Below are 26,269 nucleotides of genomic sequence, written 5' to 3' on the forward strand. Positions count from 1 at the left end.
CAAATGTGTAATGCAATGCCCCTCAAGTCGGAGTTCCTCGTTCATCTCAATAAGACTCTTCGTTCGCGATGGTGAAAGAAGATTGGAATAACTACTGGCTACAAATATGTTTACGATTTCTTTCGTTTCAGCCCTTATAAAAGAAAACACAATGTGTATATGTGTGTATATGTATTCAAACACCGGCTTTTTTTGGTGCTATCATATTGCAGTCATTCTCGCTTGATACATCTTTAAGTGCATAGGTGCACAAACATGAATGTGTAAGTACATGCAGGAAAAAACAAACAAGATGTTCTAATACATCCGTGTCTGACAAGCAAACACCCCAGGCTTAAGGAGGTATAGTCTCCTTCTTAGGGGAAAAAGCAAAACAAAAGAAGAACGAGCAAACGGAGGGAGCCAAGAAAAAGAAAGACAACAGTGTACATGTTGTATGGCATTATGCCGTTAATTTCCAAACGTGTTACCGCCAGGAGGGGGAGGACCGCGTCCCATACCGGGCGGCATACCAAGCATTCCTCCACCGAATCCACCACTGAAGCTTCCAAACCCACCCATTGGGGTGAAACTGGCGTTATCATTATAGCCTGACATCATAAATGTCCAATCCATCTCCCCTGGCTCGTCGCTTGAGGCAACAGAGCCTGAGTTTGCTCGCTGACCATGGTGGATGGTTCCAGGGGTCATTTGTCCAACAGATGGGGCGAAGCCGGTGGAAGAAGGCGTCGTGACTTGTGGGATGCCGATTTGAGGCTGAGAAAACTTAGGGGCTTGCCGTCTCTCGTGCTTTTCCCGGCGACGTGCTGCGACACGTTCGCGCAGAGGAGCGAGAAACGCTGGTCTTCTCGGTTGTCGACCGGCAGCGAGAAGAGAGGCTTCGTGTGCATCCCAAGCTTTGATAAAATGACCACCGAATGCCATGTGCATAGGGTTATGGTAATTGTTCATAAGACCACGGAGATCATGGTTCTTCTCGATAGCGTCCCATGCGCGTTCTACCATAGGACCAGAAACGCGCTGCCGCAGCTGCTGGACAAGGAACATATACGCAGGGAAGGGGAAGTGATGCATGGAGTACCACTTGAACGGGCGCAGTGACTCGGAGGACTGAACAATGTTATCATACTCAATCATCTGCGTGGCTTGTAGAAAAAGACTGTCTCTCTCAACTTCCTTGAGCGGAACATCACCATTGTTGCTGTGCATTCGAACGAGAAAGCTGATGATGCGCATCTTACACAAGGCTTGGCGAGTCATTGTGAGAGTAAAAAAGTGCAGGGGGATTTTAGGGTCACACTGGCTGAGGTATGTACCCTCGATATGTGCGCAGTAACCATCAAGAGTATACTCAGGACCGTCTTGACCAGCAAGCCGGATTGTTGCTTGGTTCCTGTTGGCAGTTGCCCCTCCAGGGCTCTTATCTGTATTGTTCATCTTGAAGCTGTCGCGATTGCTATCGCTTGAGACAGCCATTGCGAGCTCAACCCTTGTCAGGGAGAACAGCATCTCGGTTGGTCCGGTGTGAGGGGTGGGGAATTCTTTGCCATTAACATGCAAGTCCGAATCGTTCACATTCATTGGTATCCTGCAGTCACCGCCAGTAGAGAGAGCAGTAACCGTTGATCCAGCCATTTCTCCCAACCGTCGATCATATCCCACAAGTGTCCACCATAGTCGACGGCGTTGCTCAACTTCAAATGGTGGCAAGCCAAACTGTGCTGGATCTCGATGAAGACCCATCCGCTGAGCAATACGAACAGCTAGTCCGATCAGACAAAAGACTTGGCGAGGGTCAACAAACCATCGAACAGCAAACTTGGTGAATATTAATATAGAACTCAAGACCCTGACAGCTGGGATAGGCTTACTAAATAGAGGATATAAGCCTGTAAAAGAATAGGGTCGTTGACTCTCATAAAGCCAGCTTCTGTAAGTGCCTGCTGAGTACCAGCATGATATCTCGCTAAAAGTTCTTTTTTTGTTTCATTAAATCTTCTGTAAACTTCAGCTTCCTCAAGAGATGTGATTGCCATGAGATACATGGCAAACATGAGGGCCTCAATGTTCTTGGGTGCATTTTCAACATCGGAACTCGCCTCAATAATCTGCCCTTGAACAGTAGGGACATGTGTGATTTTGAGCAATGGATTAATGTTGTCGATGTATATTTGCCAGAGTTGGAAAATGTGTATAGTGGAAGGATGGAGGTTAGAGATAGGTACAGGAGCACTCCCTATGATGAAAGGAAAGCCATCGGTTGCAAACATGCGATCAAAGGCACGATGAATGGTAGAACCAACTTCAGGTTCTTCGTCCGACGAATCTTGAAGCATGTGCTCGCTTGCCCGAAACTATTAGAAGATTAGATAGGTGTCTTGTAACGTAGGGGAGAGATTTGAACGATACATACCTCTTTATGATAAGAAAACCAGGCTCCTCCGCCAGTTCTACAGGGGTATTAGCGTGGATGATTTAAAATTCTGTGGTTGGATGTGTTGCAGGATGCGTACTTTTGCTCTGCGTTTGATGGAGCAGGGGATGAACTAGCTTCAGGGGTTGTCTTGAGGCCTTCAAAGTCGTTTTCAAGGTCATCAACATCCTCGCCTGGGGGGCCATCAGGTCTTAACTCATGGCCAATAGCATCAACCTTGACTCCATGCTCAGCCAAGAGATTTTCATATTTCTTAAGACGCTCAATGAGATCCTTTTCTTGGAGGCGCTTCTTTCGGCGACGAGGAGGCTGTGGGGGTATAACCCGGCACTCAACCTTAGCCTTGACACAGTTGGCGCATGGCTTATTCTTGTCGCAACGAACCTTGCGTTGTTGGCACAATACACAGCTAGTACCTCTGGTTAACTTGATGTTAGAAGGATCTTGGAATTGCTGCTGCTGTTGTGGGGCCGAGCCGGGGACACCGGGGACACCGGGGACACCGGGGATACCATTGGGATAGGGCATGGTAAGCCTTGATGTGGTCCGGGTGAGACGGTCTTGGGAGCCGGAGCGTTTAGTCCCGATGGAGTGGATACTATAGCCCGGAGCACACAGTCGTCGGGCCCGGAGTAAGGGAGAGTACTTGAGTGGTGGGCGCTGAGACAATGCACCAACAGCACAGCTAGCTATCTGTGTGTTACCAAACAGGTGCGCAGACGAGTCCCAAAAGAGGTACTTGCTGAGTCAGTATCGAAAGACCTGACTTGACGGGTTCAGCTGAGCTGCAAGTCAAGTCTTGTATCAGCCCTACAGCTAACCAAGGTACCGACTGTGGTGCACCGAACGTGACCGTAGGGACCAGATACGATTGTTTCGGTGTTCAACCAGTGACAGGCCGTGAGGGAAAAGGGATCGATCACCACTTGGTGAGTGTTTGGTTTGATCTTCCCCGTCGGGCCCGAAACTACAGCACGGGAGCTTACTTCGCTTCGAGACCGTGCTTTAACATGAGAGGATTATTGAGAATCTGAAAGGATGATTGGATGATTAGCTAGTCCCCCTCTCTGTTGCTGACAAGATATAGGTACCTCCTGGTCAGTGAAGCAGCAATGAGGTATAACAAAATGGATAACGAGATAAAACAAGGGGCTCGAATACTATCAGATAGAAGACTTTCGGGTAGCAAAAGGGCAGGAATTGGCCGAGAGTTGTTCAAGTTAAGAAGACAAGAGCGTTCGCGCCCTTCGGTCCCGAGGAGGGGACGTTCCTGCCAGGTTCGCGACTTTGATTTCTCAATGGGGTATAGCTTCCTCACTCCCGGATCCGACCTATTGCTTTATCATTCACCTTCGGGGATTTGTCCATCTTAAACCAATTTTCTTCGGTGGATTATTGCTGTATTCTTGTGAAGCCACTGAATAATTCCGACCGAGTAATTCATTCTTGCCTGCTGGTCTCCTCTAGACTATGACACTAGTTTCACCTCCTTGTATGGCTCGGGGCTCAGTCAGTCCGACGATTACCTCGTTGTGTAGATATATATCTAGGATAATATCCAGTCCAGCAATTGTATTCATGCTCTGCTCATCATCCCTTAAACATTGTCTCTTTAGCTGAATAACTACTAAATAATTCAGTATAAACTTATCTACACGACAGATCTACGCCTCGAGAACTCCAATCATGTCATCTCCTAAAAAAACAGACTCTGGTCTTCCAGAACGCAAGTCTATTAACTCACTTTCTTCGACCGAACAACAAACCCTCTACAGCCCTGCACAAGACGAACGCCCCAGATCTAGCCATAATGCCTTTCAGCAGCAGCAACAATCTCAAGACACCTCCAAAGGCGAAGTTACAACCCCAGGTCCAGCCTTTGACCAAGAAGCTTTTGACAACTACAAGCCCAAGACGCTCAAATTCTGGCTCATAATTATTTCTGTATTTGCCGCCATGTTACTTGTTGCTCTGGATCGTACAATCATTGCAACCGCCATCCCTCAGATAACAAACGACTTCCAGAGTTTGGGCGATATAGGGTGGTACGGATCTGCCTACATGCTCACTACCGCTGCTTTCCAACTCATCTTCGGTCGCATCTACCGCTTTTATGACTTGAAAAAGACCTTCTTGACCTGTATCTTGATTTTCGAGATTGGTTCTGCCATCTGTGGAGCTGCACCCAATTCTGTTGCCTTCATCATTGGGCGAGCTATTGCTGGTATTGGCGCAGCAGGAATAATGACGGGATCAATGATGTCCATTATTCCCATGGTTCCTCTACACAAGCGACCCGTCTTCCAGTGTGGGTAATCTAACCTGTTCTACTACTTGTAACAGCTAACTCTGTGTCCAGCAATGTTTGGTATGGTCTTTGGCGTCTCATCAGTTGCTGGCCCCCTAATTGGTGGAGCATTTACTCAGCATGCCACTTGGAGATGGTGTTTTTATATGAACCTACCTGTTGGTGCCGTGGCCTCGATCTTTCTCTTTTTCTTTCATACTCTCTCAGAGAAGAAGCGTGAACCTGTCCCTGTTTTTGAGCACATCACCCGCCTCGACCCGCTTGGAACCTTCTTCTTTGTGCCATCTATGGTTTGCCTCATCCTGGCACTCCAGTGGGGAGGTTCGACATATGCCTGGAGCAGCTGGAGACTCATCTTGCTCTTTGTCATGTTTGGCCTCACACTTATTGCATTTGTTGCTGTGCAGATCAAGATGCCCAAAACGGCCACCATCCCGGTCAAGGTCATTACTCAGCGGACGATGTTGGCTTGCGCATGGATTTCTATATTTGCCGGTGGTAGCATGATGGTTGCTGTCTACTATGTTCCTCTATGGTGTAAGTTTCTCCTATCATGAACTCCGTACAGTTACTGACATACTTCTAGTCCAAGCTACCAAAGACGTCAGCCCGGTCGACTCTGGTATTTACACTATTCCCCTCGTGCTCAGCCTTGTTGTTGCTAGTATTATGTCTGCTGCTTTTACCCAAAGAATTGGCTACTATGTCCCTTCCATGTTAATATGCCCATGCATCATGTCTATTGGACAAGGACTATTGACCACCCTCAAACCCGACATTGGCTCATCGCACTGGATCGCCTACCAATTTCTGGTCGGGTTTGGTCTCGGAATTGGCATGCAAAGCACTGGTCTCGCTGTTCAGGCAACACTTCCCAAGGAAGAAGTCCCTACCGGTCTCTCAATTAACTTTTTCGGCCAGCAGCTTGGTGGTGCTATCTTTGTTTCTGTCGGCCAAACTATCCTTAGTGGACGTCTCGTGGAGCGACTTTCGGGTATCCCTGGGCTTGACTCTAAGAATCTTGTCGAGACTGGTGCCACAGAGCTCAAGAGGATAGTGCCATCACAGTACATTTCCCAGGTGACAGACGCCTATAACTACGCAATTACGCGGATATTCTTTGTTGGTGTGGCGTTGGCATTGGGCCAACTTGTATGCTCATTATGTGTGGAATGGAGGAGTATCAAGCCCAAGAAGGCCAATTCTTCACCCGAGACTGGTAACGCTACACAGGAGAAAAAGGCGGAGGAGTCATGATGGACGAGTAGAAATATAGATGGAAGGGATGAAGCCTTGGATGATTGAAAAGTTGACCAGTGTCATGGTCTACAAACCCCTCAGATACAGCATTGTGATGCTGCAAACACTAGAATAATTACACACATAACGAATAACACGACATGAGCATACGTTGCCATCATACCCATGTTCCTTAATTAGGCAACCCATTATGCCTCGGACGTGACCCGATTTGCTATTGGAACAACTCACCGTACATCCTTCATCCTTAGACTCAGGTGTCATGTCTTGTTCACTTTTTTTTTCGATATGACTTGTACGGCGTAGTCGAGTGACGATGGCGGTGAGACCTGTAAGTGCCATGATCATCATGCGACATCCACCAGCCAAATCTCGACAGGGGACCCATCTCCAAGATATGAAAAAGGCTCGAAAAGAAGGCACAACTTGTGTAATTCTTGGAATTTGGTGTCATTTCACATCTCTAACTTCTCCCAAATTATGAATTAACCTTTAATGTGGGTTTGCCCACGTCTAGTTCCACGACGACGCAAAGTCCCAAGCATATTTACGCCTCTCTCCCGCCATCTATCTGTTGTGAATGACTTATACCTCTCTACTTGATTCTTAACTCGAGGAACCGTGTTATACATTCTCCAAACTCAATCGCTGCTGCCATGTGCTCAAGCATCAGAACAACGATGGCGTGCGGTCACATATTCACAAACACTGCCACAACATGTGGCTTGCGGCCCATCTCAAGATTACGTTCATATTCACGCTCTCGCCCAAGATCATGTACGCCCAGCGTCAAAACTCAACATCTCAACGACACGTGTGCAGCGTGTGATCCAGCGGCTCGGAGGCGCCGTGTTCGGCAGGATTACGAAAGCCGGAACGCCGAGCTCGTGGAGCTGTACATGGCGGCCAAACGGACGGGCGATGGAAACGCCATGATGCAGGTGGAACGTCTAGTTATGGAGAATTCCATGAATACTATGGAGCGCAACTTTGAAATCAGCGTGCCTTATCAAGAGGAGGATGTCATGTGGTGGGAAATGGACTGAATGATGAGAAATGGGTGGGAATGATTTATGACGATAACGAGAGGATGTAGATAGGCCAGGCGTTTGCCGTTTTTGACTTTATCAAAATGGAGGGGATTCTGAATATTCTTGCATGCCACTTATGTACATCTGCCATTAACACATTAAAATCCCAGTGAGGAATACCTTCCATTCCCTAAAATGACCGTCTAGATGTATACCAGAGTATTGTGTTCCTCTGTCGGTGCAACGCCGGTAATGATACAGACCACATGATATGTTTCTGGGCTCGTGACTGAGGGTTTCGGATAAATGATCCAATGTATTTCGTATCGACATGAAAATAACAAAGAGGAGATAATTCCCAGTCTAAACTGCTGCGCAATAAAACAAGCCTGCCCTCATGTCATTGCTGAGGGAGACGACAAAGTGGTATCCAATTTTTGTTTAAATAAGAGAAATGATGGGGTCGTATCTTTCGGCGTAACATGTTCGCTAATCTAACATTCAGTGTGATCTGGGTGATGGCGGTGTTGGTGATATTGATCGATAGGCAGGACGGTCGTACTGTACACTCCTAAAAGCTGGCAGAAAAGTGGTGATACAGGGCGGCGTTTGTATTGTTTGTAACGGGGGATAGTCCAATTCGATAGAGGCCGTAGTAGATGTCGTAGATGTTATTGAGGCATCTGAAGCGATAGAAGTTGATTGCTTGTATTTTTTGCTTGGTGGAGGTGTGTCACTGTCGACGCTATTGCAATGGCGGCGCTTTCCACTGCGAGAAGTCATGGTGGTGCTCGGGCGTGTTGTGTCCGTATGTTGCGGCAGATAAAGAGTGGGCGGCGTGATGGTGAAATTATGTGAAGCTGAGACGCGGACCATTTTGTCCGAATTTTGACTAAAGGCGGCGATCATATTCCAAATGCGACGGTATTGTGCTGTACAGTACAATAGTAGATTGAGCAGGTGTGCGGTGAGACAAGATTGAATTTGGAGACGAGAGTCACGTCAAAGGTGACCGATGAATCAAGATCAAGGTCAAGATCAGGATCAAGATCAAGATGGGGGAGAGGAGGGTCGGAGATTGAAGGCAGATAAGAGAAAGAGAGAGAGAGAGAGAGATCAGATGAGTATTTGATATTTGCCGAAAAGATCCCAAGACAATTCAGCCAGTGAAAACCAACCGAGGCGGAGGGGCTAAGAAAGGCAAAGGGAGAAATGAGAATGATATATGATATATGATAAAGATGGGTTGTTAAAGACAAAACCAGAGACAGATTAATTTTGGACAACTCAGTATCTAAGATAAAGAGAAGAGGATGAAAGAACTTATGGATGCACAGATGCAATTGAAAGAGAAAAAGAGAAAGGATGTGAAGGGGAAAAGGTGAGACTCGGGTAGGTAGGAGAAAGAGTAGGAAGGATAAAGTGAGCAACAGAAATCCACATTGTTTGAGCCAAACCAAATGCCTGCTTCTTCTTCTTGCATATGCACTTGCATACATGTGGAGATGCGACAAATAATCCTTAAAACCTACTAACTTTCTGCATTTCCCCAAGTTCAAAAAAATAAATTAAGATTTCCACTTGTTGAGGAGATGAGTATAGAGTTTATGCCGTTCCGAGGTATCTTTGTTCTGTCCTGTCATGTTCTGTCCTCTTCCCGAGAGGAGAGGGACCTGCAACCGTGAGCAGTTTTAAACAAAGGACCTTGCGCATCAAATGGATCCGACTTCAGGTCCTGATGATCAAAGCTTCAACAAGGGCATGAATACCGACCAAGGCATGGAACAATGATCAGATCTTCCTATTACACTAACCGAGCGAGGTCATGTCAACGTATGTCAATGTATGTCAATGTATTAATATCAATAATGAACAAACAAAGATAGGCAAGTCGTCCTTTTTTTCTTGATCAGACCACTTTCAAGGTGCTCAAAGCACAAAGTAAAACTGTTGTTTTGTCCATCTTCCCCAAAACAAACCCCAAATGGCGGCAAAATCCAGGGTCGCCATGTAACTGAGACAACTTAGATCGAGTTAAAGTGGAAATTGAATGCTGACCTGACCTGACATGGAAATTCAAATCCCCCACATTTAAATCGCCTACGTAGGTGCCGACTACTAGCCTAGGTCGGGCTACCTACTAACCCATAGATGCCTACTACAGGTACCTAGTACAGCTACTTATCGCTAATAGCAGCCTGGAGCTGGAGCTGAAGCCAAACTGAGCGCGGGGCATTGTTGTTCCCATCAATCCACTTCAACTCACCTTCATCATCTTTACACTATATCGGCCAAGCTAACGATAGCTTCGCTCAACACCAGACCTTTTAATCTCAAACACCCCTACTAGTCCACACCACCCAATCTCCACGACCGTTTTCGAATTTCAAACACCATCGGTCCACAACCAGCCGGCCTACTTCTCACAGCTCGTTCGTCATGACTACCACCACCACGAACCCCGCCAATCCTCTTCTCTCGAACCAGAAGAGTTCAGAGCTCCAGGCAGTCCTTCATCCTCTCGTCCTTCTCACCATTTCCGACTATATCACACGGCACACACTTCGCCAGCAGGAAGGCCCCATCGTTGGCGTCTTGTTGGGTCAGCAAAATGGTCGCGAAATCACAATCGAGCATGCTTTCGAAGCTCATACTCGCCAAGAGCCCAGTGCACAAGGCGGCTACCTCCTCGATGGTGACCGGTTCAGCACACGCCTAGAACAGAGTCAGTCATCCCGCATGAACCGCTATCCTGTTTCTCTAACCGTAAACTAGTGATCACCGTCCACAAAGATAGACAACTCGACCTTGTTGGATGGTACACACTCATACCATCTTCAGGCCCTACCCCGACTATCCTCCCCATCCATAATCAAATTCTCCAAGGCTGGAATGAGTCAGCCCTACTGCTTGGCTTCCATCCCGAGCAGGTCCTCGATCACTCCGTTGGCGGCAAGCTTCCCCTCACTATCTACGAAAGCAATTACGAGGTCGACGATTCAAGGACCGATAACGATGGCGAGGATAAGAAGATGGATGATGGAGAGCCTACACTCAAACTCAAATTCAAAGAGCTGCCCTACTCTGTCGAGACTGGCGAGACCGAGATGATCAGCATGAATTATGTGGCTGCTTCAGGAGGAAACGCCGCTGTCGCCGCCCCCAAGGACGACAAGCCCTCTCTATCTATTGAGTCGAACGGCAAAGGAAAGCGCCGGCTTGTCGAGAGCCAAGATGAAGAGACTAAGGACTTTGTTCAAGAGAACGACGATGCACTTACACCAGAGGAGGACGAGATGATTGCCGCCCTGACCGCAAAGGCAAATGCCATCAAGATGCTCCAGTCCCGAATTCGCCTGCTCACCACATATCTCGAGCGTCTCCCTCCTTCTTACGTCAACGGTGATACAACTGATCCCAGCAATATGGAGACTGATTACACCACACCTTCATCAACCGTTCTGCGTCAAATCCAGGCTCTTGTGAGCCGCCTAGATCTTGTTATTCCTTCTGACAAAGCCTCTTTCGAGCGAGAAATGCTCCACGAGGCGAACGATGTGAACCTAGTGAGACTACTCAACGGTATTGTGCAAAACCTCGGTCAAGCCCGCGACGTAGGTAAGAAGTTTCACGTCGTTGAGACTGCAAAGGCTAGCCATCGCCGGGGCACTGGTCCTGGTCCTGGTCCTGGCCCTGGCCAGGAGTTTTCTGACCCGTCATATAATATTCGTGGGGCTGGTGATATTCTACTCTAAGCCAATTATTCATTTGCGAGCGAGATTCAAAGCACAACGAATCTAACGACCACGATGAGTTTGCCGCGAAAGATTTCAGCCTGGCGTTAGGTGTTTGAGGTAGATAACGAATGGGAAAACATTATGAAGAATGGCCAGACTATCTCTCAGCAAGTAGTGTAGTAGTAGCCGAAGACCCCTTGATACCCAGATGAAGTTCCAACGGTCTGGCTCTGAAACGAGAATAGATATCTTGATACTAGAGTGTTCACTCCACTACCTTTTCACGGTCTCTGTGTTTAGTTCACAATCATTCTTCGAAACAGTTGGAACAGTTGATAGGCATAGTTTTGAGAAATTATCGACCTTTTAAACCTAATCTGGGACCATGCGACTAAGAAGACTTCCGGAAACAAATATCTAAACTCCAAATACCTTCGAGAACGTGCTACTAAAACATACTGCCGCCTGGATATCTATGTCTATCTTTCGTATCGCATTGCAAAACAAACGAGAAAAGATGCCTCATGCTTCGATCACAATCTTCAAAACGAGGTTGCCCTCATCGTCGCTGGTGCGTGTCGCAAGCTCAAAAGCCGCCTGCGCCTTGTCGAGTCCCTTGAATCGATGCGTCACCATGCCGTCTAGTGAAGGCAGACCACAGCCAGATGGATTCGCAGCTTGGGAGCATAATAGCCGAATTCCGGTAGGATAAGTGTTGGAGTATCGGAATACGCCCAAAATGTCAATCTCACGAAGATGGGCCACCGACAGAGGGAGAGTCTGGATAGGAGTTCCCATGCCTACCATGATGACCTTACCACCAGCTTTGGTTGCGTACAAGCTTGTGTGCATACAAGCCTCTTTTCCGGTGCACTCAAATGTGACATCGACGCCATCCTCATCCTCTTCAAGGATGAATGAGCCGGGGGAGTTCGAAGAGGCAAGTATGTCTGTAGCCAGAGACTTTGCTCCGTCAAAGCGGCTTGCCGTCGAGAACGTGCTGGCAGGGGTCAAGGTGCCAGTGGCAGGTGTAGATATTCCCGAGGAATAGTTGGACGAATTCAAACGTGAGACGGGAGTCACGAACCCGTGCGTCGCGAATCCTTGGCTGACGGCGTAGTTGACACGACCAGCGTCAATGTCGGTGATAGTCACTGAGGTACAGCCTGATTGGCGAGCCATTGCGGCGGTCAGCAGTCCAACGGTGCCGGCTCCGATAACAAGAGCAGTAGAGCCAGGCTCCGGTCTTGCACGGTTCACTGCATGAATAGCCACAGACAATGGTTCAAGCAGAGCGGCGGCCTCATACGAGACGTTATCTGGAAGCCTGAGCGCGTTAGAGACAAATCGTCGAAGGAGCCATACTAGACTTACTTATGACACCAAACGGCAGGATGGTTAATCCTTTCTTGTAATGTGCCTTGGTAATGAGGATAGGTTTTGGCGCTGCTCCTGAAACGCAGCTTTTTGCACAGATTGTACCGACCTTTACGGCAAGTACCGCAGTTCCCACAAGCAACGCCAACCTCAAGAGCAACTCGGTCTCCCAGCTTGAAGCCGTCCACTTGCGGACCGATAGCAACAACTTCGCCTGAAGATTCATGACCCAAGGATAATGGATGGCAGGCACAAAGATCCCCATTGGCGAATTTCTTGTAGTAGGAAACATCTGAGCCGCAGATACCTGTTGCTTTGATAGCAATCTGAAGCTCACCTGCTGCTGGAGCCTCAATGATCCTAGTTTCCTGATGCACGTCAAGTCAGGCATGCGTTCGGGTAGGGCTGGGTCTATAACTGGGGCAGTTGTCATGATTGACTTACCATCCGCAGATCGCGGGGACCATGCAAGACAGAAGCGCTGATACTCAACGGCTTTGAGGGGCCAACGGGAAGATGCGCCGAGGCGGTCTCTCCCGTAGCAACTGGGGCCATAGCTGTTGAGAGTAATGATTGAAGCGTGGGATAAATGTGGGATATTGATTAAGAATGGAGGCTTGAAGTTGGTCGATGGCTTGACCAGTTGCCCTTTGGGGTAATCGCAGCAAAGCGGATTGGCTCGTGGGCAGAGTAGAAACGTGGGAGTTGACGAGCGCGTGGGGGTAAAGGCCCGGGATAGTTTGTGGACGTGCTTAGTAGCCAGGCCGGTGTTTAAAAAATGGAGGTGAATTGGGCCGTTCTGTTGCAAATGATGGAACCAGTTTGGACAGGTAGCAGAATCTGATACTCTTTGGACGCAGGAGAATGAAATGGAATTACGAAAGCTGGGCCACCATCCCTTAAGTAGGCAGATAAGACCTCTCCAACTTCTCCCGGAAGTTTGACCAGATGAATCCGAATTTAGACAGAGTAATCGGGAGTCAGGGCGTGTGCTATCGTCAATTTGCTCAATGCCAAGGTGGTAGGCGCCCAGAGGCGTCTGATACGACAGAAAGAGGCCCAGTCAGGGATCAACAAGCTATCGGCGGAAAACAAAGAGTTCCCGTAAATTGTTGCCCTGTAACAATCTACTAGCTGCAGGATTTAGCATGATGGCAATGGCGTACCGGCAGAGCCACATGTGTGCCATGTTAGCATGTGCGTGGACCAGGGCCGAGCCAAAAGACTTGAATTGGTGGGTGTTTTGCAGTCGAAGTTCTCTCAGAACGGGCGTCAGTCTCGTCCCGCAACCAGATATGGGGCACGCTAGCAACCAAGGGTCCTTTAGCGGCGTTGGCCTTCCAGGGCTCTCCTAGCCAGCGTTTGGTCAACGCACTGCAGTAACTCTGTCTTGTTGGCTCTGTGTCGAATGAGGTAGAAGACGTATCGGTGATGGCACTGTCTTAACTGATAAAGAGCGTTACCAGAAGGTGTATTGAAGAGCGTCGAGATCTAACGATTGGGGACAATGACTGGTGCCCGCTTCAACGAGGAAACAAGATCGTCAATTGTGACGACGAGCGTGCCGTAGATACTGTTACATATCTTTGCAACGGAAGACGGCCAGGTGGACCGGGGACCATGGGACTTACAGTCCCGAGCCAAGCACCGACAGGACTATGGGGTGGCTCCTGTCCTGCCCGATATCGCGGTGAGTGAGTGACATGGCATGGTAATGTGAAGATAGAATGGTTGCAGGGTGTTATTTACGTCTATTATGCAGGAGGAACTTGCTGGTCTCTGCACAAGACTAAACCCTGGCCTATGCTTTTGTTGGCTTGAAGTCGGAGTCATTGACATGATATAGAAATGATTGAATAAGTGAATCTCAAAACCGATAAGTTTCGAATGGCGGTTGTGTTTATGTTTGCAGATGCTGTCTAGTTCGGGCCAAACTCATCGTTAATACGACTTTTGTTGATCAATAATTATCATCTGTAAGCTGAAGGGTCAAGCCTTCTAGCGATTCAATCCGTTCTGTACAAGCCTCTTGCAACTCTTACCATGAAATATGAGAGGATTGAAGTTTAGAGAAAAGAGATCACAGCTATTGACAAATGTAGCCAGCAAGGTTGAGATGCTTGCCTCCGTCAGGGTAAAGAGCTACTCGGTACCTTGTGCCTTTACTAATCGGAGGTGTCTTCATTTCATCAAACAACACCTCGGAAAGGCGCACTTCTCGATAACCCTACTGTCTGTACTCGGCAAGTGAATGGTTTTGTCCAAGATCCATGTTCCGTACCCATTTTAGCCTGTCATAAATTGATCTTTAAATTTTTTTCTGATAGTCATCTTTCTGGGACAATCCAATAAGCATCGGCTGCCATTACCGTGTATTAAAGACGTTTATTGTCATCTTCGTCAAGCTGTCGGTCGTTAACAAGGGTCAGGCAATCGCCCATTCTGCCACGCGAGAGAACAAGGCATTTTGATTCGGCCCTTATTAAGTTCTATCATCCCCCCTTCTCATTTATAGTTGACAGGGATTCCCAGTGAGTGAACCCCATACCCCGTAATCCAACCCTCCAAGTAACGGGGGGAGATGGATGCATCCGCCTTCTTTATTTCTATGGTTGTCTTCATGACGATCTATTGTCTAGAGATGAGGAGAGAGATATCATGTCCAAGTCTAGAGCTGCTCATTTCGCCCGGAACGATATGCGTAACCAAGGATCATTACATTAACATAAGCTGCTGCAATTGCGCCTAATCTCTCCAGCAAGACGACACATGCAAGACGAACCTCGCAGCACGCACGCATTGTACTAGTTCCATCTGCACCCATCTTCTTTTGTCCAGAACTGGGTCCACGATAATTCAAGGCCTGATCTTTCTTCGAGAGTCTTCTCCATTTAGGCGTCAGGAAATACTCTCGAATGCAGCTCTTGCCGCAAACTTCAGCTTGGTTCAAATCTGACAGGTAAGTGCCGAGACTGCGCGGTCATCTCATAAAACCTCGGCTTTTCGTGAGGATGAAATGTTCCGTTGTTCTCGATTGGCGTGTTTGATTGGTTTGTTATGGCTATCTCTCGATTGCGCCATCTCGAGGTTGAAGCTTCTCTAGATGCATGAGACATGACGAGATCCATGCACTTGGGGTTCCATTGCTTCATCCCAACCCCTGGGTAGGTATGGATGGCATGGCCAACAACCTCAGGCCAATGCCCAGGGCCCAAGGATGTCAAGCCAAACGCCGATAACTATCAACACGGCTAAAAACCTCCAATAATACAGACTCGCTAGTTTCGATTCAGGCTTAATGCGAGGTTATCAGCGCCCGAATTACCGACAAAGTCGATTGATCAGAATGGCCATGATTCACAGACCAGTTGCCAAGTTGGAGTGCGGCCCCATTGCTTCCGTGGTCAAAGGCCACGATTCTGGGTCTCGACAAACAGTTCTGGTCGATGCTGTCCAAATCAATGCTCTCAAAGACTAGCCGTGCCCGTATAAAACACATCGAGCATACATACTACTATGGTGCGAAGGAGTCATAGAAAACTTTGGCTTCTCTCACCGCCACTCAACATCTTGAACACACCAAACGACTTGACGAATTGTCGATGAGCCTCTCCCAACAGAACAAATGAATGGTTGACAATATGAGCAAGTCACAAAGATTGTCTGAAGACAATCCCGCACCAGTTCTTCTAACAGCATTATGCTGTAAAATGACAGGAGAAATCCCATCAATGCCATCACATCATTGACTACCTACTGCAGCTTGCCTGCATTTTGAATGTTGCCGAGTATGCATGCACAGAGGTGCACACTCATGCTTCTAGACGTAAAAGCACCCTTGTTCTGGCCCTATCCCCACCTTCATCGGGTGTCCTCTCACGAGCCTCTCTCTCCCTCCACATGAATATCACAACAAGTATACAGACATAACCAACCATTTGGGCATGTATCTTAATACTTCAGTAGAATGCCATTGGAAAACTTCAACATGCCAGGGACAATGACACGGTCAATTTGTCGCTAGGAGGCTCCGTTCACAATGGCATTGGTACCAGACATGGATGTCAGTCGCCATATTCTTCCTGCAAGATCGACTGTAGACCTGACTGGCATTTAGGCTTTACATATTTCTTTATGCTGCGTCACATGTAGCACAACATATTGGCACAGTAAGTTAGCAAAGTGGGTATTACGCATATGCAATTGGCACTCGCGAGATGGTCTCAAGCAGCTATTGTGTACGACCGCTGCGTGCATGTGCTATCCTGTGAATCTGCATCGGTGAACATAGATTTTGGGTTTCTTCCAGACCGATATCCGGGGTTGAGCAGAAATGTCCAATGGGTTTAAACCTCTTTATCTTTTCGAGGTCTGTCGACACCAGCAAAAAATCTCATGTGAATAATGAAACATACTTCTCAGTCGCTATCTGCGACGTTTTGATTATGACGGGCTTATCTAAACTCTGTCCTGATAGATCTACTTCACATCCGTAGGGAGCTGAAACCTACGCATCCCTCACCCAGCCTGTCCACACACCGCTTATCATTTCAAAGATCGGACAGCAGATGGTAGATGCTGGTTGTGTACCAAAGAGCAGTGTTGTTATCAACGTCAATGGTGCCAATTACTGCGTACGGTTCATCAAGACACGTCACAGCGTCGAATGCAAGTTATGAGGCCTTACACACAAAGTAGAAAGGTACCAGAGACAAAGGTAAACCATACAGTTTCAAATAACACCAGGCTCGGAGCGATGCTATCAAAAAGAGAAAAGAGGAATGAGTCTGATGCAAAGTTCTTTGTTCGTCATCCGTAAGCGTTCCAGCAAAGGAGCTCAGAAAGTGCTGGCGGCCAGTCGACTCGCAGCGTTTCTAGCATCCACTCGATCCTCATCGTCCTCCTCGTTGACGCCTTGAAGGCCTGTACGACCGGCAGCCTGAAGCCCTTGGGCGGCCTCGGCGTTCTCTTCACTCTCGCCCTCCTCTGACACCTTGCTGATAAGACTGCCAGACACACTGCGACCCGTGGCATCTGAACGACGAGGAACGCCGCTCCAAGAGTCGCCCTTGGGACCTTGACTGGCCGCGAGGCTCGAGCGACGCACAGTTGGATGCGCCTCCCGGCCTAATCGGCTCAGACCACCCGAAGCATCGATTGATCTAATGTCTGGGCGGACTGTCTCGAGCAGAGCCAGGGTTCGCCTTTCAGCCTCAATTTCGCGGAGTACGTACTCCCTGATGCTTAGGCGAAGATCGGCAGAGGTTCTTGAGAACCATTTTCGTCGCTCCTGTACCAGGTTCTGGGTCACGCGGTTGGTTTTATTGTACAGCCAAGTTTCGTGCTGGCGAGCATCATCCAGCGCTGTAATAGCCTCGTCCACCTTCTCCCGACGCACACTTGAGCTGGCCTTAAGGCGGTCAGCTGCGTTGAGCTTGCTGCGAGTGGCCTCCTGCGCTTGTAGAAATTCCCGAACCAGGATTTGGCGGTTGGTAAGGGATTCCTTGACGATGAAAGCATCTTGGGAATGATATTGGAATGGGTCGCCAACCGTCGTGGCCTCTGCTGTTGCCTGGGCAGCATGGTAATCACCAACTGTCTGAACAACTTTACCAAGCTTTCGGTAGGCGTTGGCCAAGCCAGGATGAGGTTCCTGGACGTGCATACCTGCAAGTTTAGAACCATAATCGGCTTCGGAGAGACCAAGACCTAGGGCGACGTTTAGCATTCTGCACTTTGATAGTACAAACAAATCTTACCTCTCCTGGCTTTAACCAGCTTATCAACCTTATGGCCCGCATCCATACTCCCCAGATAAAATAGTTTAACGGTTGGCCTTGCATCCGCCAGCTCAGGAGTGTCGTCAGGAGGAGGAGCAAACTGCTTCAAGATTTTTCTGCGCACACCTGTCGCGGGCTGCTTCTTCTTGACCATAGGGCTGTAGCCAAAGTCGCTTTCCACGAACAACACCATCTCATCATCTCGCATCAAGATCTCATTGCTGCAAACGTAGTTTAACCATCGCTGCATCAGGGCTTTGACACGAATCTCATCCTCATCCGTACCAGCTCCAGCGGAAGTCAAAGGTGGTGGTACCGCAGGAACAAACACCTCCGGATTCGCAGATATCAGGTGTTCCGCGAGCTTAACAAATTCGGAGTGCAAACGGCGAACATCGCGGAATTGAGTTGTACGAAAGCGGGAAATATTTGTCTACAACTGTCAGTCCAATGCTGGGAACCAAATAATCATACTCATACATGAACATCAAAACGCAAGATAGGGTCCTTTTTGCCAGTACGCTCAAGTCCTGTTATCTTGGCCTGAAGCCGGAACTGAGGTCCAGCTGGCTTTTGCAGAGGTTGCTCTTGTCCATGCTGCGAAGCTGGTTGACCAGTCTGGTTGTTTTGTTGGCCCTGGGTCGTGGGTTGTCCATCACCCTCGGTCGGTGGTTCAGCGGTCGTCGACTGGGACTGCGCCTCTGAAGGGTTCAGCGTCCCCGAAGCCTCGGTGTCATCTTCAGTTCCAGACGCTGTGGTTGCAGTGCCTGGGCGGGGGAGCTCTCCGGACTGAGCTGTAGACTGTTCTTGAGATAGGCCATTCGGAGGCTGTGTATTGAAGCGAAAGGGAGAAGGAGGAGGATTCTCGGTTGAGACGGGGTTGAAAGCAGCAACATTGTTTCGCGATGGAGAAGACACAGGGGAGTTGCCCCAGGGCGAATCGCCGGCGGGATCCTCGACGTCGTGGATCGTGGAGCTGTAGTCCATCGCGAATAAGGTATTAGCGATAGAAAATAGCGACTATAGCGACTGAAGAATTGTTGATGGGGAAGAGAAGCTGAAAGAATGACGTTGCGTTATGTTGCGCGCAACGAGGTCCAAGCCAAAGTTGTCGGCGGTCGGCAGGGACGGACGGGGGAACGACGGGGGTGGAGTAAGTCAATCCAATTCAGCCAGACAAGTGGAGGTGTTGGCCCGGGAGCTTAGACCAGAACATTGGTTACCTATCTTATCAGGTCTTTAAGAGGTTAGTGAGGGGCTTACAGAAAATGTTTTGGCGACATCACTGTCCGGTGAAGGAATTTAACATTTATTAAGTGAACTTGACCTGACAATTTTTGCGCCAGTGAATACTCTCACCCGCCAAGGAATCATCTTCTTTGCTACCAGTAACTCAACCTCGCAACTATACGCAAACTTCAAAATGGGCAAGAAGCGTGCGCGCGAAGAGGGCAAGGACGTCCCGCCTGCGGACGTTAACATGATGGATGAGGACAGTTCAGATGATGAGGTAGGCAAATTTCAACGATGGCGTACTGGCGTCCTCCTAACTGGAAACTTAGGATTTCGATATGGTCAACGTCGACTTCGAGTGGTTCAACTTCGATCCTGAGGTTGATTTCCATGGAACCAAGACGCTTTTGCGACAACTATTCGATGTTGATGCGAATCTTTTCAATATGTCTGCCCTTGCCGATCTCGTTCTTTCGCAACCCACCATTGGTTCAACCATCAAGGTTGATGGCAAGGCCAACGATGCCTACGCCCTTCTCACCGTCCTTAATACGGCTATTCATCAAGATAAGGAGCCAATGAAGGATATCATCAAGTACCTTGTGGAGAAGGCGCAAACCAATTCGTCCCTAGCGCCTATTGCAGATGTCCTCAGCAGCAACAAGCATGTCGGACTCGTGTTCTCCGAACGTCTCATCAATATGCCTTCCGAGTTAGCACCGCCACTCTATTCGATGCTTGTCGATGAGGTTGAAGCGGCTGTGGAAGACAAGGAGCCTTACAATTTCTCCCACTACTTGATCTTGTCCAAGACATATCAGGAGCTTGAGTCGAAACTCGATGTTGAAAACCAGAAGCGCAAGAAGGCCAAGGAGGAAGCCGGCATGTATTATTTCCATATGGAGGACGAGGTGTTACACAAGCATGCGGTCGCGCACGGAAACTTCAACTACACAAAAGAGGACGAACTAGCTGCAGACAGCAAGCGGGCATTCCAGGAAATGGGCGTCAAGGCGCATGGGCACATGATCCTTATTGAAGCAAGCAAATTCCCTGCGGCGGTCAAGTCTGTTAATGAATATTTGAGCGCTGCGCAATAGACGAACATTAGGCGTCCGGCTCCAGCCTCTGCATTAAGTATTCTACCTCCACTTCCTTGGTCAACGGGATAACAAAGTCCTTGTACATTGAAACAACGGCATCGACATTGATCTTTGCCGCTCCTTCTGTGCCATCTGGAATACTGGGGTCTTTTCCGTATGTCAAAGCCTTAAGTCGTAGTCGCTCAAGAACCTGTTTCTCCACAGCAGCATTGGTGATGGACTCTGCAATACCCTCTCGGTCCTCTGCCTTGATAAGTTGGATGTATTTCTCTTGATCAGAACGGAACTTGGACTCGGCGACAAATTTACCGAAATGGATACGTCGTGACAAGGCTTGTAAGCAAGCAATATCACAAGTTGCGGTCGAGCCGTAGTTTTCTTGGGACTCGCCCCGCTCCTCGCGGCCGAAGTCGGGGCACACTGCGGGAAGGAACTTTTCCGTGTAGAACTGCTTAATCTTGTCGTTCACATTGACGTCGTTCTCATATAGGATTCTGGGGTAGTTGAGAGGCTTGAGAATTGGCTTCTGCAAAGCGTCGGGGAAAAAAGGGTACTCGTCAGGGGATTCGAAACGTCGGATTAGAGATTGCAGCTTTTCTTGCTCGCGGAAGTACCAGTCGAGGAAGCTCAGGTTCGCTTCTGGAAGCTCGACAGCTCCAGGGGCATAGATTGTCTATTAGAAAGTCACAGTTAATTGCCTATACTTGGCTGGACGGGGGTTGATGGAGGTCCCATATCCCACTTACACTATTCAATGCAAACTGCACTCTTTCAATCAAATGGAAAGTGATGGTATCCTCGAGTCGACTTCTACCGTCAGTACCGAACCTTGGAGCCAAGCAATGCAACTTGTGTGAAATTGGGTGACTCGTACATTAGCTGGAACCGGATTCGAGCAAGATCCAGTGCGTGTGCGGCATCGGCCATGTTGATAACAGTATCCATCTCGATTGTGATAATAGCGATTAATCACAAAGTGTTATTTCTTGGCTGGAAGAGTAGGAGCTGAACGATCAAGAATATTCAGCGCTGTTCAAAAGCGACAGATTCCAACTGGGATACTTTGTCCAAAGTGGGTGAGTCGAGGTTATGTATCAACGTAATGAGTCGTATTAAAAACACCAATACACTCAACAGGTTAGCTGGAAGCGGGTACGGTACGGAAAGTCCCAAATGCAATGCAGATTTCCTTTCAGGTGCGTTTCTATGGTTGGTAGTCTAGACCGAGGGCATGAGCGGAACCGGCACTTCCCTCCCTACCTTAGTAGGCTGCTAAGATTTCTTTTCGTGAACCTGTGCGAAAAATTACAGTAGGGACCTACAGTGGAGCTGCAAAGATGATGGGCGGGCGGGCATCGATGGAGGGGTAATCTTTCTGGGGCTGGGATTGGGAAGCTCGGGAAGGAAGGAGGTCTTGGATGTCATCAGCAAGCCAGCATAAAGCCGCACCTAATCTAATCTAACTAAATATCTGGATTAAGAGCCTGGGTAGTACGAAGAAGGCTCAAATAGATTGTACGCCACTGTATTCAAAGTAAGCAGTTCCAGCGCTGCGGCAAAGCTGTCGCATGAACCAATTACAGTTGAATTTCCATTTTCTTCTGCCCACATTAGCGTCTCGGATCTGAAGCCTCCTAAGCCCAAGTCCAAACCGTGGTCGGGTCTTTTTGCCCTCCACCTCCATAGCCAAGGTTATCCCGGCGCGCGTCATGATAAACTCCTCGTGAGCTGCCAATTCTTTTAATCTTTCCTTCCCTGAAACCTCAGCGTCATTGTCCCACCTCAACGCAATCGCTTCAAGGCCCTCTGATTCTCTTCGGCTTCTGCACCTCTCCGGCAGGAGCTTGGCCATGGCGAACCAAGAGACTCACTATGGCTTCGACGAAGGCGGAGATGACGACCAGTCCATTGTGTCGGTGTGTAGATACTCGAAAACCCATTGTCCCATATGGACTGCAAATCGCTAACCTCAATCTTTCTTGGGTAGACGCGCGGACTCGAGGCTTTCAGTCGAAAGGTTACAACTACAGCTACTCATTTGATCGGTCCCAATGCCGAAGCCACGGCTCATCACTACCAAGCCGCCATGGCCGAGGTTCACAAGCAAATGAAGCGACCGACGGTCCAGCGAAGCATGTTCGCGATGGCAAGGACAACCCCCACAGATCTCATGCGCTCCAGGCTATCAACCCACGAAATCCAGCATCGCGCCTTGACGTATCTGCCCGATGACCTTCTCGCCAATATTCCCGAGCACGAAAACCCGTATTCGTTATTTCAGGGCTTCCAGGCCAGTTTCCCGGAGCTGACCGACGAAGGCAAGAAGTTTCAGCGACGGGTAACTCGGGGTCGCAAAATGTTGGAAGATTCAGAAGGGACACCGGGAAGCCCCAAAAAGCTGACGCAGTTGAAAAAGGAGAAAGCCGCCATGATGCATGAATTTGGGTTACTGGGTACTCGCAAGAGTATGGCGAGTTACGAAATTCGAGAAATCGACAACAAAATCGCAAATCTCCACGGTATGCGAAGAATTATCTTAGACAGGCTAGCAGGGTTGGAACAGGATGAAGCTATGCTGGAGCATGATAGTATGTTCTGTGCCAATTGTATTCCCAGAGCTCTACTAACTTGACAAGTTTCCGAGATGGAAATTCGTGTTGACGAGGCCCAGGTGCTGGTTGATGAGGCTGAAGAGATGGAACGAAACACACGAACCCAGGACGAGCAAGATCTAGTCGGTGATGCCGATGATCACGATCACGAGTTCATGTCCCAGTCAGTATACGAAAAGATCCCCGCCTCAGAAGCCGGCAGTACGCCCCGGAAAACGAAAAAGGTCCACCGTAAGAAGTCGATGCCTATCCTTCATGAGCATTTCGAGCCTGGTACCGCTATTCGCGAGCTCCGGGCACACAAGGACACGATCACGGCTATTGATTTCGACGCTCCGTTTGGCACCATGGTTACCGCTGCTCTCGATGACACAGTCCGAGTTTGGGATCTTAACGCTGGTAGATGTATGGGTTATATGGAAGGTCACACTGCATCGGTACGCGCTTTGCAAGTTGAGGATAACATCCTCGCAACGGGCTCTGTGGACGCAACCATTCGACTCTGGGATCTCAGCAAAGCTCACTACGACCCTCATGGCGGCCTTGGAAAAGACGACGACGAGGACGCCATTGCTTTCGGAACGGACAATCACCTTGAGCCCCCACCGGGTAGCATGGCTGATTGCCCACTGTACACCTTGGAATCACATGTTGATGAAATCACGGCTCTTCACTTTAGAGGTGATGTTATGGTTTCCGGCTCTGCGGATAAGACAATTCGCCATTGGGATCTTGAAAAGGGCCGCTGCGTGCAAACATTGGATGTTATGTGGGCAGCCGCAGCAAGTATGACAACGACGGACAGTACATGGCGACCTACAGGGCGATCTCAAAGCAGCTCAGCCGACTTCGTCGGCGCTTTGCAGGTTTTTGAGACGGCTCTTGCGTGCGGCACAGCAGACGGCATGGTTCGTCTATGGGATCTTCGAAGCGGGCAGGTCCATCGAAGCCTGGTCGGTCACACCGGTGCAGTAACATGTCTTCAGTTCGATGACGTGCACCTAGTGACTGGAAGTGTGGACAGAAGCATTAGAGTAAGTAACTGTCATTTGGTATCTGAAGAACGCTTTAGCTAACAGCAACAGATTTGGGATCTTCGAACAGGGTCTATCTACGACGCATACGCATACGATAACCCTGTCACAGACATGATGTTCGATGCTCGGCGAATTGTCAGCGCCGCTGGCGAGGACGTTGTCAAGGTGTACGATAAGGTTGAGGGACGACAATGGGAATGTGGCGCTGGCATCAGCGCAGCTGAGGAGGGCAAGACTCCAGCTATCGTGGAGCGTGTACGTGTTAGAGATGGGTATCTTGTTGAAGGCAGACGAGACGGTATCGTTGGTGTATGGACAAGCTAAGATATACGTGTGTAATCTGTAAGATAATGAAATCCGCTCATGACGATTTGTACTATGAGCATCTCTCCGAAATTGTAAATATGTAGTTCGTGATACATAAAAGGGGTAACCGATCGAGCGAAATTGGCTGATTGCAGTGTCCATAATGGTTGACAAGGAATGCTTCATCCTATTGGTCACAAGGCAATTTCAACATAAACTACCATATTGCTCATCAGCCTGAGAATTTAATATGCAACAATTTCAATAAATAAAACCATACAAACACAGAACTCACGACAACCTAAGTCCACATCGCACTGGTCATTAGCCAAGCACATATGAGATTCATGGATGCTTCCTAGGCTTCAAGTCAAAATATGGCGTCAGCAGAATATGCATCAATTCTTATCAGATATCTCCAGAAAGCTTATGAACTCTTTGAGCATCCAGACAGGAAGCATGGCGAGATTTTACATATCTCAGGCATACGCGGCGAAGCTCAAGTAAAAGTGAGAGGGTCGGCTGCAGGCGACGGAGAAACACAAAAGTTTGACGAAAATGACACCGACCCTACAGCGAATGCCATGACACAGCTCCTCGCCAGGCAAGCCCACGCAACAATTACATTACACAAGCATCTAACCCTTAGTCATGAAAGATGTAGAGTTGATGAGAAACTTCTCAAGAAAAGGATAACCGACTTGATATCTATCTCATCGTCCAGATTCTACGCCTACCGCTACGATCTTCTTCCCCTCGTATGGCGCCAGATATATACCGACGCTTGTGTACTAGAATCTTTCCAAACCCTCCTGCGTCCCCTTTCTACGGGTGAGAACCCCTCGGAACAGGCCCTAGATGCAACTGTGGAGAAGCTCGACAGAGCGCTCATCACAGCTGGTGGCGGAGGACAAAACGAATGGCTTGAGAAGACATTGTCGTTACTTGAAGAGGCTTGGATAGCTGGGGAACAGAAAGAGAGACCATTCAAACGTCAGAGGCATGACGAATCATCTCAACGGGAGTTCTCGACTCGTGAACCTTGTGGACGGCCAAAGCTCTTGCCTGAGAGGGAGTGTCCGCGGCACTCCGGGTGGACAATGCCACAATTCGAGGATTATATGAACAGCAACGCGGGCGAACCTCGCCCCATTGTCTTCACAGATGTGATCGGAGACTGGCCTGCTCTCACAGACCGACCCTGGAAATATCCCGAATACCTCCTATCCAAAACTTTTGGGGGAAGACGTCTCGTGCCAGTTGAACTTGGACGAAGCTACGTCGATGACGGTTGGGGACAGGACTTGATACCGTTCCATGAATTTCTTAGCCGTTATGTCGAAAAAGAATCTTCTGTGGCCGACAAGACCGGCTATCTCGCTCAGCACAACCTTTTCCAGCAAATTCCAACTTTGCGCAATGACATCTGTATCCCAGATTTCTGCTGGGTTGATGTTCCACCTCATCCCACAACCCCGTCTCTGAATCAACCACCCGTCGACGTGCCTCAGCTCAACGCCTGGTTCGGTCCCGCCCGCACCATCACGCCTCTCCATACGGACGGCTATCACAACTTGCTCTGTCAGGTCGTTGGCGCAAAGTACATCCGGCTGTATCCCCCGCGTGCTACATCTGCGATGCGACCCAGAGCACCCGAGCATGGTGTCGACATGAGCAACACAAGTGAGTTGGACGTGGGCGTCCTGGAAGGATGGGATGATAAGCCTGATGATACGGATGAGGAAGACTTGGAATCGATGAGGAGTGAACTTGAAGGTACTGAATACTGGGAGTGTATACTAGAACCAGGAGATACACTAGTCATTCCGATCGGGTGGTGGCACTATGTAAGGAGTTTAAGCGTGAGCTTCAGTGTAAGTTTTTGGTGGAACACATGAGCTTCTATCAGAAATGTACTCCTCAGACTTCAATGATCTTCCTATGTTTTAGGTAGTGCCAGCAGTAAGCTCGAGCTACAGCTCTTCGTAGTGGAATGGCCCAAGATGATATATTTTTGTTTTATTACCTATACCTATAGAAAGGAATCGCCT

The 26,269-nt window shown here is 48.7% G+C and overlaps 10 protein-coding genes across 10 annotated transcripts; 6 read left to right on the forward strand and 4 right to left on the reverse strand.

Annotated features, from left to right (window-relative positions):
* Nucleotides 1-450: 450 nt before the first annotated feature.
* On the reverse strand, nt 451-2,962 carry FSST1_000806 (transcription factor domain-containing protein; the record flags this gene model as incomplete). Its single annotated transcript, XM_083234576.1, has 4 exons — nt 451-1,818; nt 1,872-2,354; nt 2,414-2,450; nt 2,514-2,962. 4 exons carry the CDS (start codon nt 2,960-2,962, stop codon nt 451-453), a joined length of 2,337 nt encoding a protein of 778 aa, XP_083090988.1.
* Nucleotides 2,963-4,120: 1,158 nt separating this feature from the next.
* FSST1_000807 (major facilitator superfamily domain-containing protein) lies at nt 4,121-5,999 on the forward strand (the record flags this gene model as incomplete). The annotated part of the gene is made up of 3 exons (XM_083234587.1): nt 4,121-4,742; nt 4,794-5,279; nt 5,329-5,999. The coding sequence occupies 3 exons, from the start codon at nt 4,121-4,123 to the stop codon at nt 5,997-5,999; spliced, it is 1,779 nt and encodes a 592-aa protein (XP_083090989.1).
* A 683-nt stretch (nt 6,000-6,682) lies between these two features.
* FSST1_000808 (uncharacterized protein) lies at nt 6,683-7,048 on the forward strand (the record flags this gene model as incomplete). Its single annotated transcript, XM_083234598.1, has 1 exon — nt 6,683-7,048. One exon carries the CDS (start codon nt 6,683-6,685, stop codon nt 7,046-7,048), a length of 366 nt encoding a protein of 121 aa, XP_083090990.1.
* Nucleotides 7,049-9,472: 2,424 nt separating this feature from the next.
* FSST1_000809 (COP9 signalosome complex subunit 6) lies at nt 9,473-10,788 on the forward strand (the record flags this gene model as incomplete). The annotated part of the gene is made up of 2 exons (XM_083234609.1): nt 9,473-9,758; nt 9,809-10,788. The coding sequence occupies 2 exons, from the start codon at nt 9,473-9,475 to the stop codon at nt 10,786-10,788; spliced, it is 1,266 nt and encodes a 421-aa protein (XP_083090991.1).
* A 504-nt stretch (nt 10,789-11,292) lies between these two features.
* FSST1_000810 (chaperonin 10-like protein) lies at nt 11,293-12,702 on the reverse strand (the record flags this gene model as incomplete). The annotated part of the gene is made up of 3 exons (XM_083234620.1): nt 11,293-12,097; nt 12,145-12,515; nt 12,592-12,702. The coding sequence occupies 3 exons, from the start codon at nt 12,700-12,702 to the stop codon at nt 11,293-11,295; spliced, it is 1,287 nt and encodes a 428-aa protein (XP_083090992.1).
* Nucleotides 12,703-16,984: 4,282 nt separating this feature from the next.
* On the reverse strand, nt 16,985-18,914 carry FSST1_000811 (retromer subunit VPS17; the record flags this gene model as incomplete). The annotated part of the gene is made up of 3 exons (XM_083234631.1): nt 16,985-17,856; nt 17,907-18,360; nt 18,408-18,914. The coding sequence occupies 3 exons, from the start codon at nt 18,912-18,914 to the stop codon at nt 16,985-16,987; spliced, it is 1,833 nt and encodes a 610-aa protein (XP_083090993.1).
* Nucleotides 18,915-19,350: 436 nt separating this feature from the next.
* Nucleotides 19,351-20,260, forward strand: FSST1_000812 (protein-transporting protein BCP1; the record flags this gene model as incomplete). The annotated part of the gene is made up of 2 exons (XM_083234642.1): nt 19,351-19,437; nt 19,490-20,260. 2 exons carry the CDS (start codon nt 19,351-19,353, stop codon nt 20,258-20,260), a joined length of 858 nt encoding a protein of 285 aa, XP_083090994.1.
* Nucleotides 20,261-20,267: 7 nt separating this feature from the next.
* On the reverse strand, nt 20,268-21,208 carry FSST1_000813 (chorismate mutase ARO7; the record flags this gene model as incomplete). Its single annotated transcript, XM_083234654.1, has 3 exons — nt 20,268-20,936; nt 21,010-21,091; nt 21,138-21,208. 3 exons carry the CDS (start codon nt 21,206-21,208, stop codon nt 20,268-20,270), a joined length of 822 nt encoding a protein of 273 aa, XP_083090995.1.
* Nucleotides 21,209-22,113: 905 nt separating this feature from the next.
* Nucleotides 22,114-24,236, forward strand: FSST1_000814 (uncharacterized protein; the record flags this gene model as incomplete). Its single annotated transcript, XM_083234665.1, has 4 exons — nt 22,114-22,179; nt 22,251-22,851; nt 22,900-23,909; nt 23,961-24,236. 4 exons carry the CDS (start codon nt 22,114-22,116, stop codon nt 24,234-24,236), a joined length of 1,953 nt encoding a protein of 650 aa, XP_083090996.1.
* A 359-nt stretch (nt 24,237-24,595) lies between these two features.
* Nucleotides 24,596-26,207, forward strand: FSST1_000815 (cupin-like domain-containing protein; the record flags this gene model as incomplete). Its single annotated transcript, XM_083234676.1, has 2 exons — nt 24,596-26,092; nt 26,169-26,207. 2 exons carry the CDS (start codon nt 24,596-24,598, stop codon nt 26,205-26,207), a joined length of 1,536 nt encoding a protein of 511 aa, XP_083090997.1.
* Between the last annotated feature and the right edge of the window lie 62 nt (nt 26,208-26,269).

The sequence above is a fragment of the Fusarium sambucinum genome, chromosome IV (genome assembly GCF_050947815.1).
Source record: "Fusarium sambucinum isolate potato_lamoka chromosome IV, whole genome shotgun sequence".
NCBI classification, from domain to species: domain Eukaryota; kingdom Fungi; phylum Ascomycota; class Sordariomycetes; order Hypocreales; family Nectriaceae; genus Fusarium; species Fusarium sambucinum.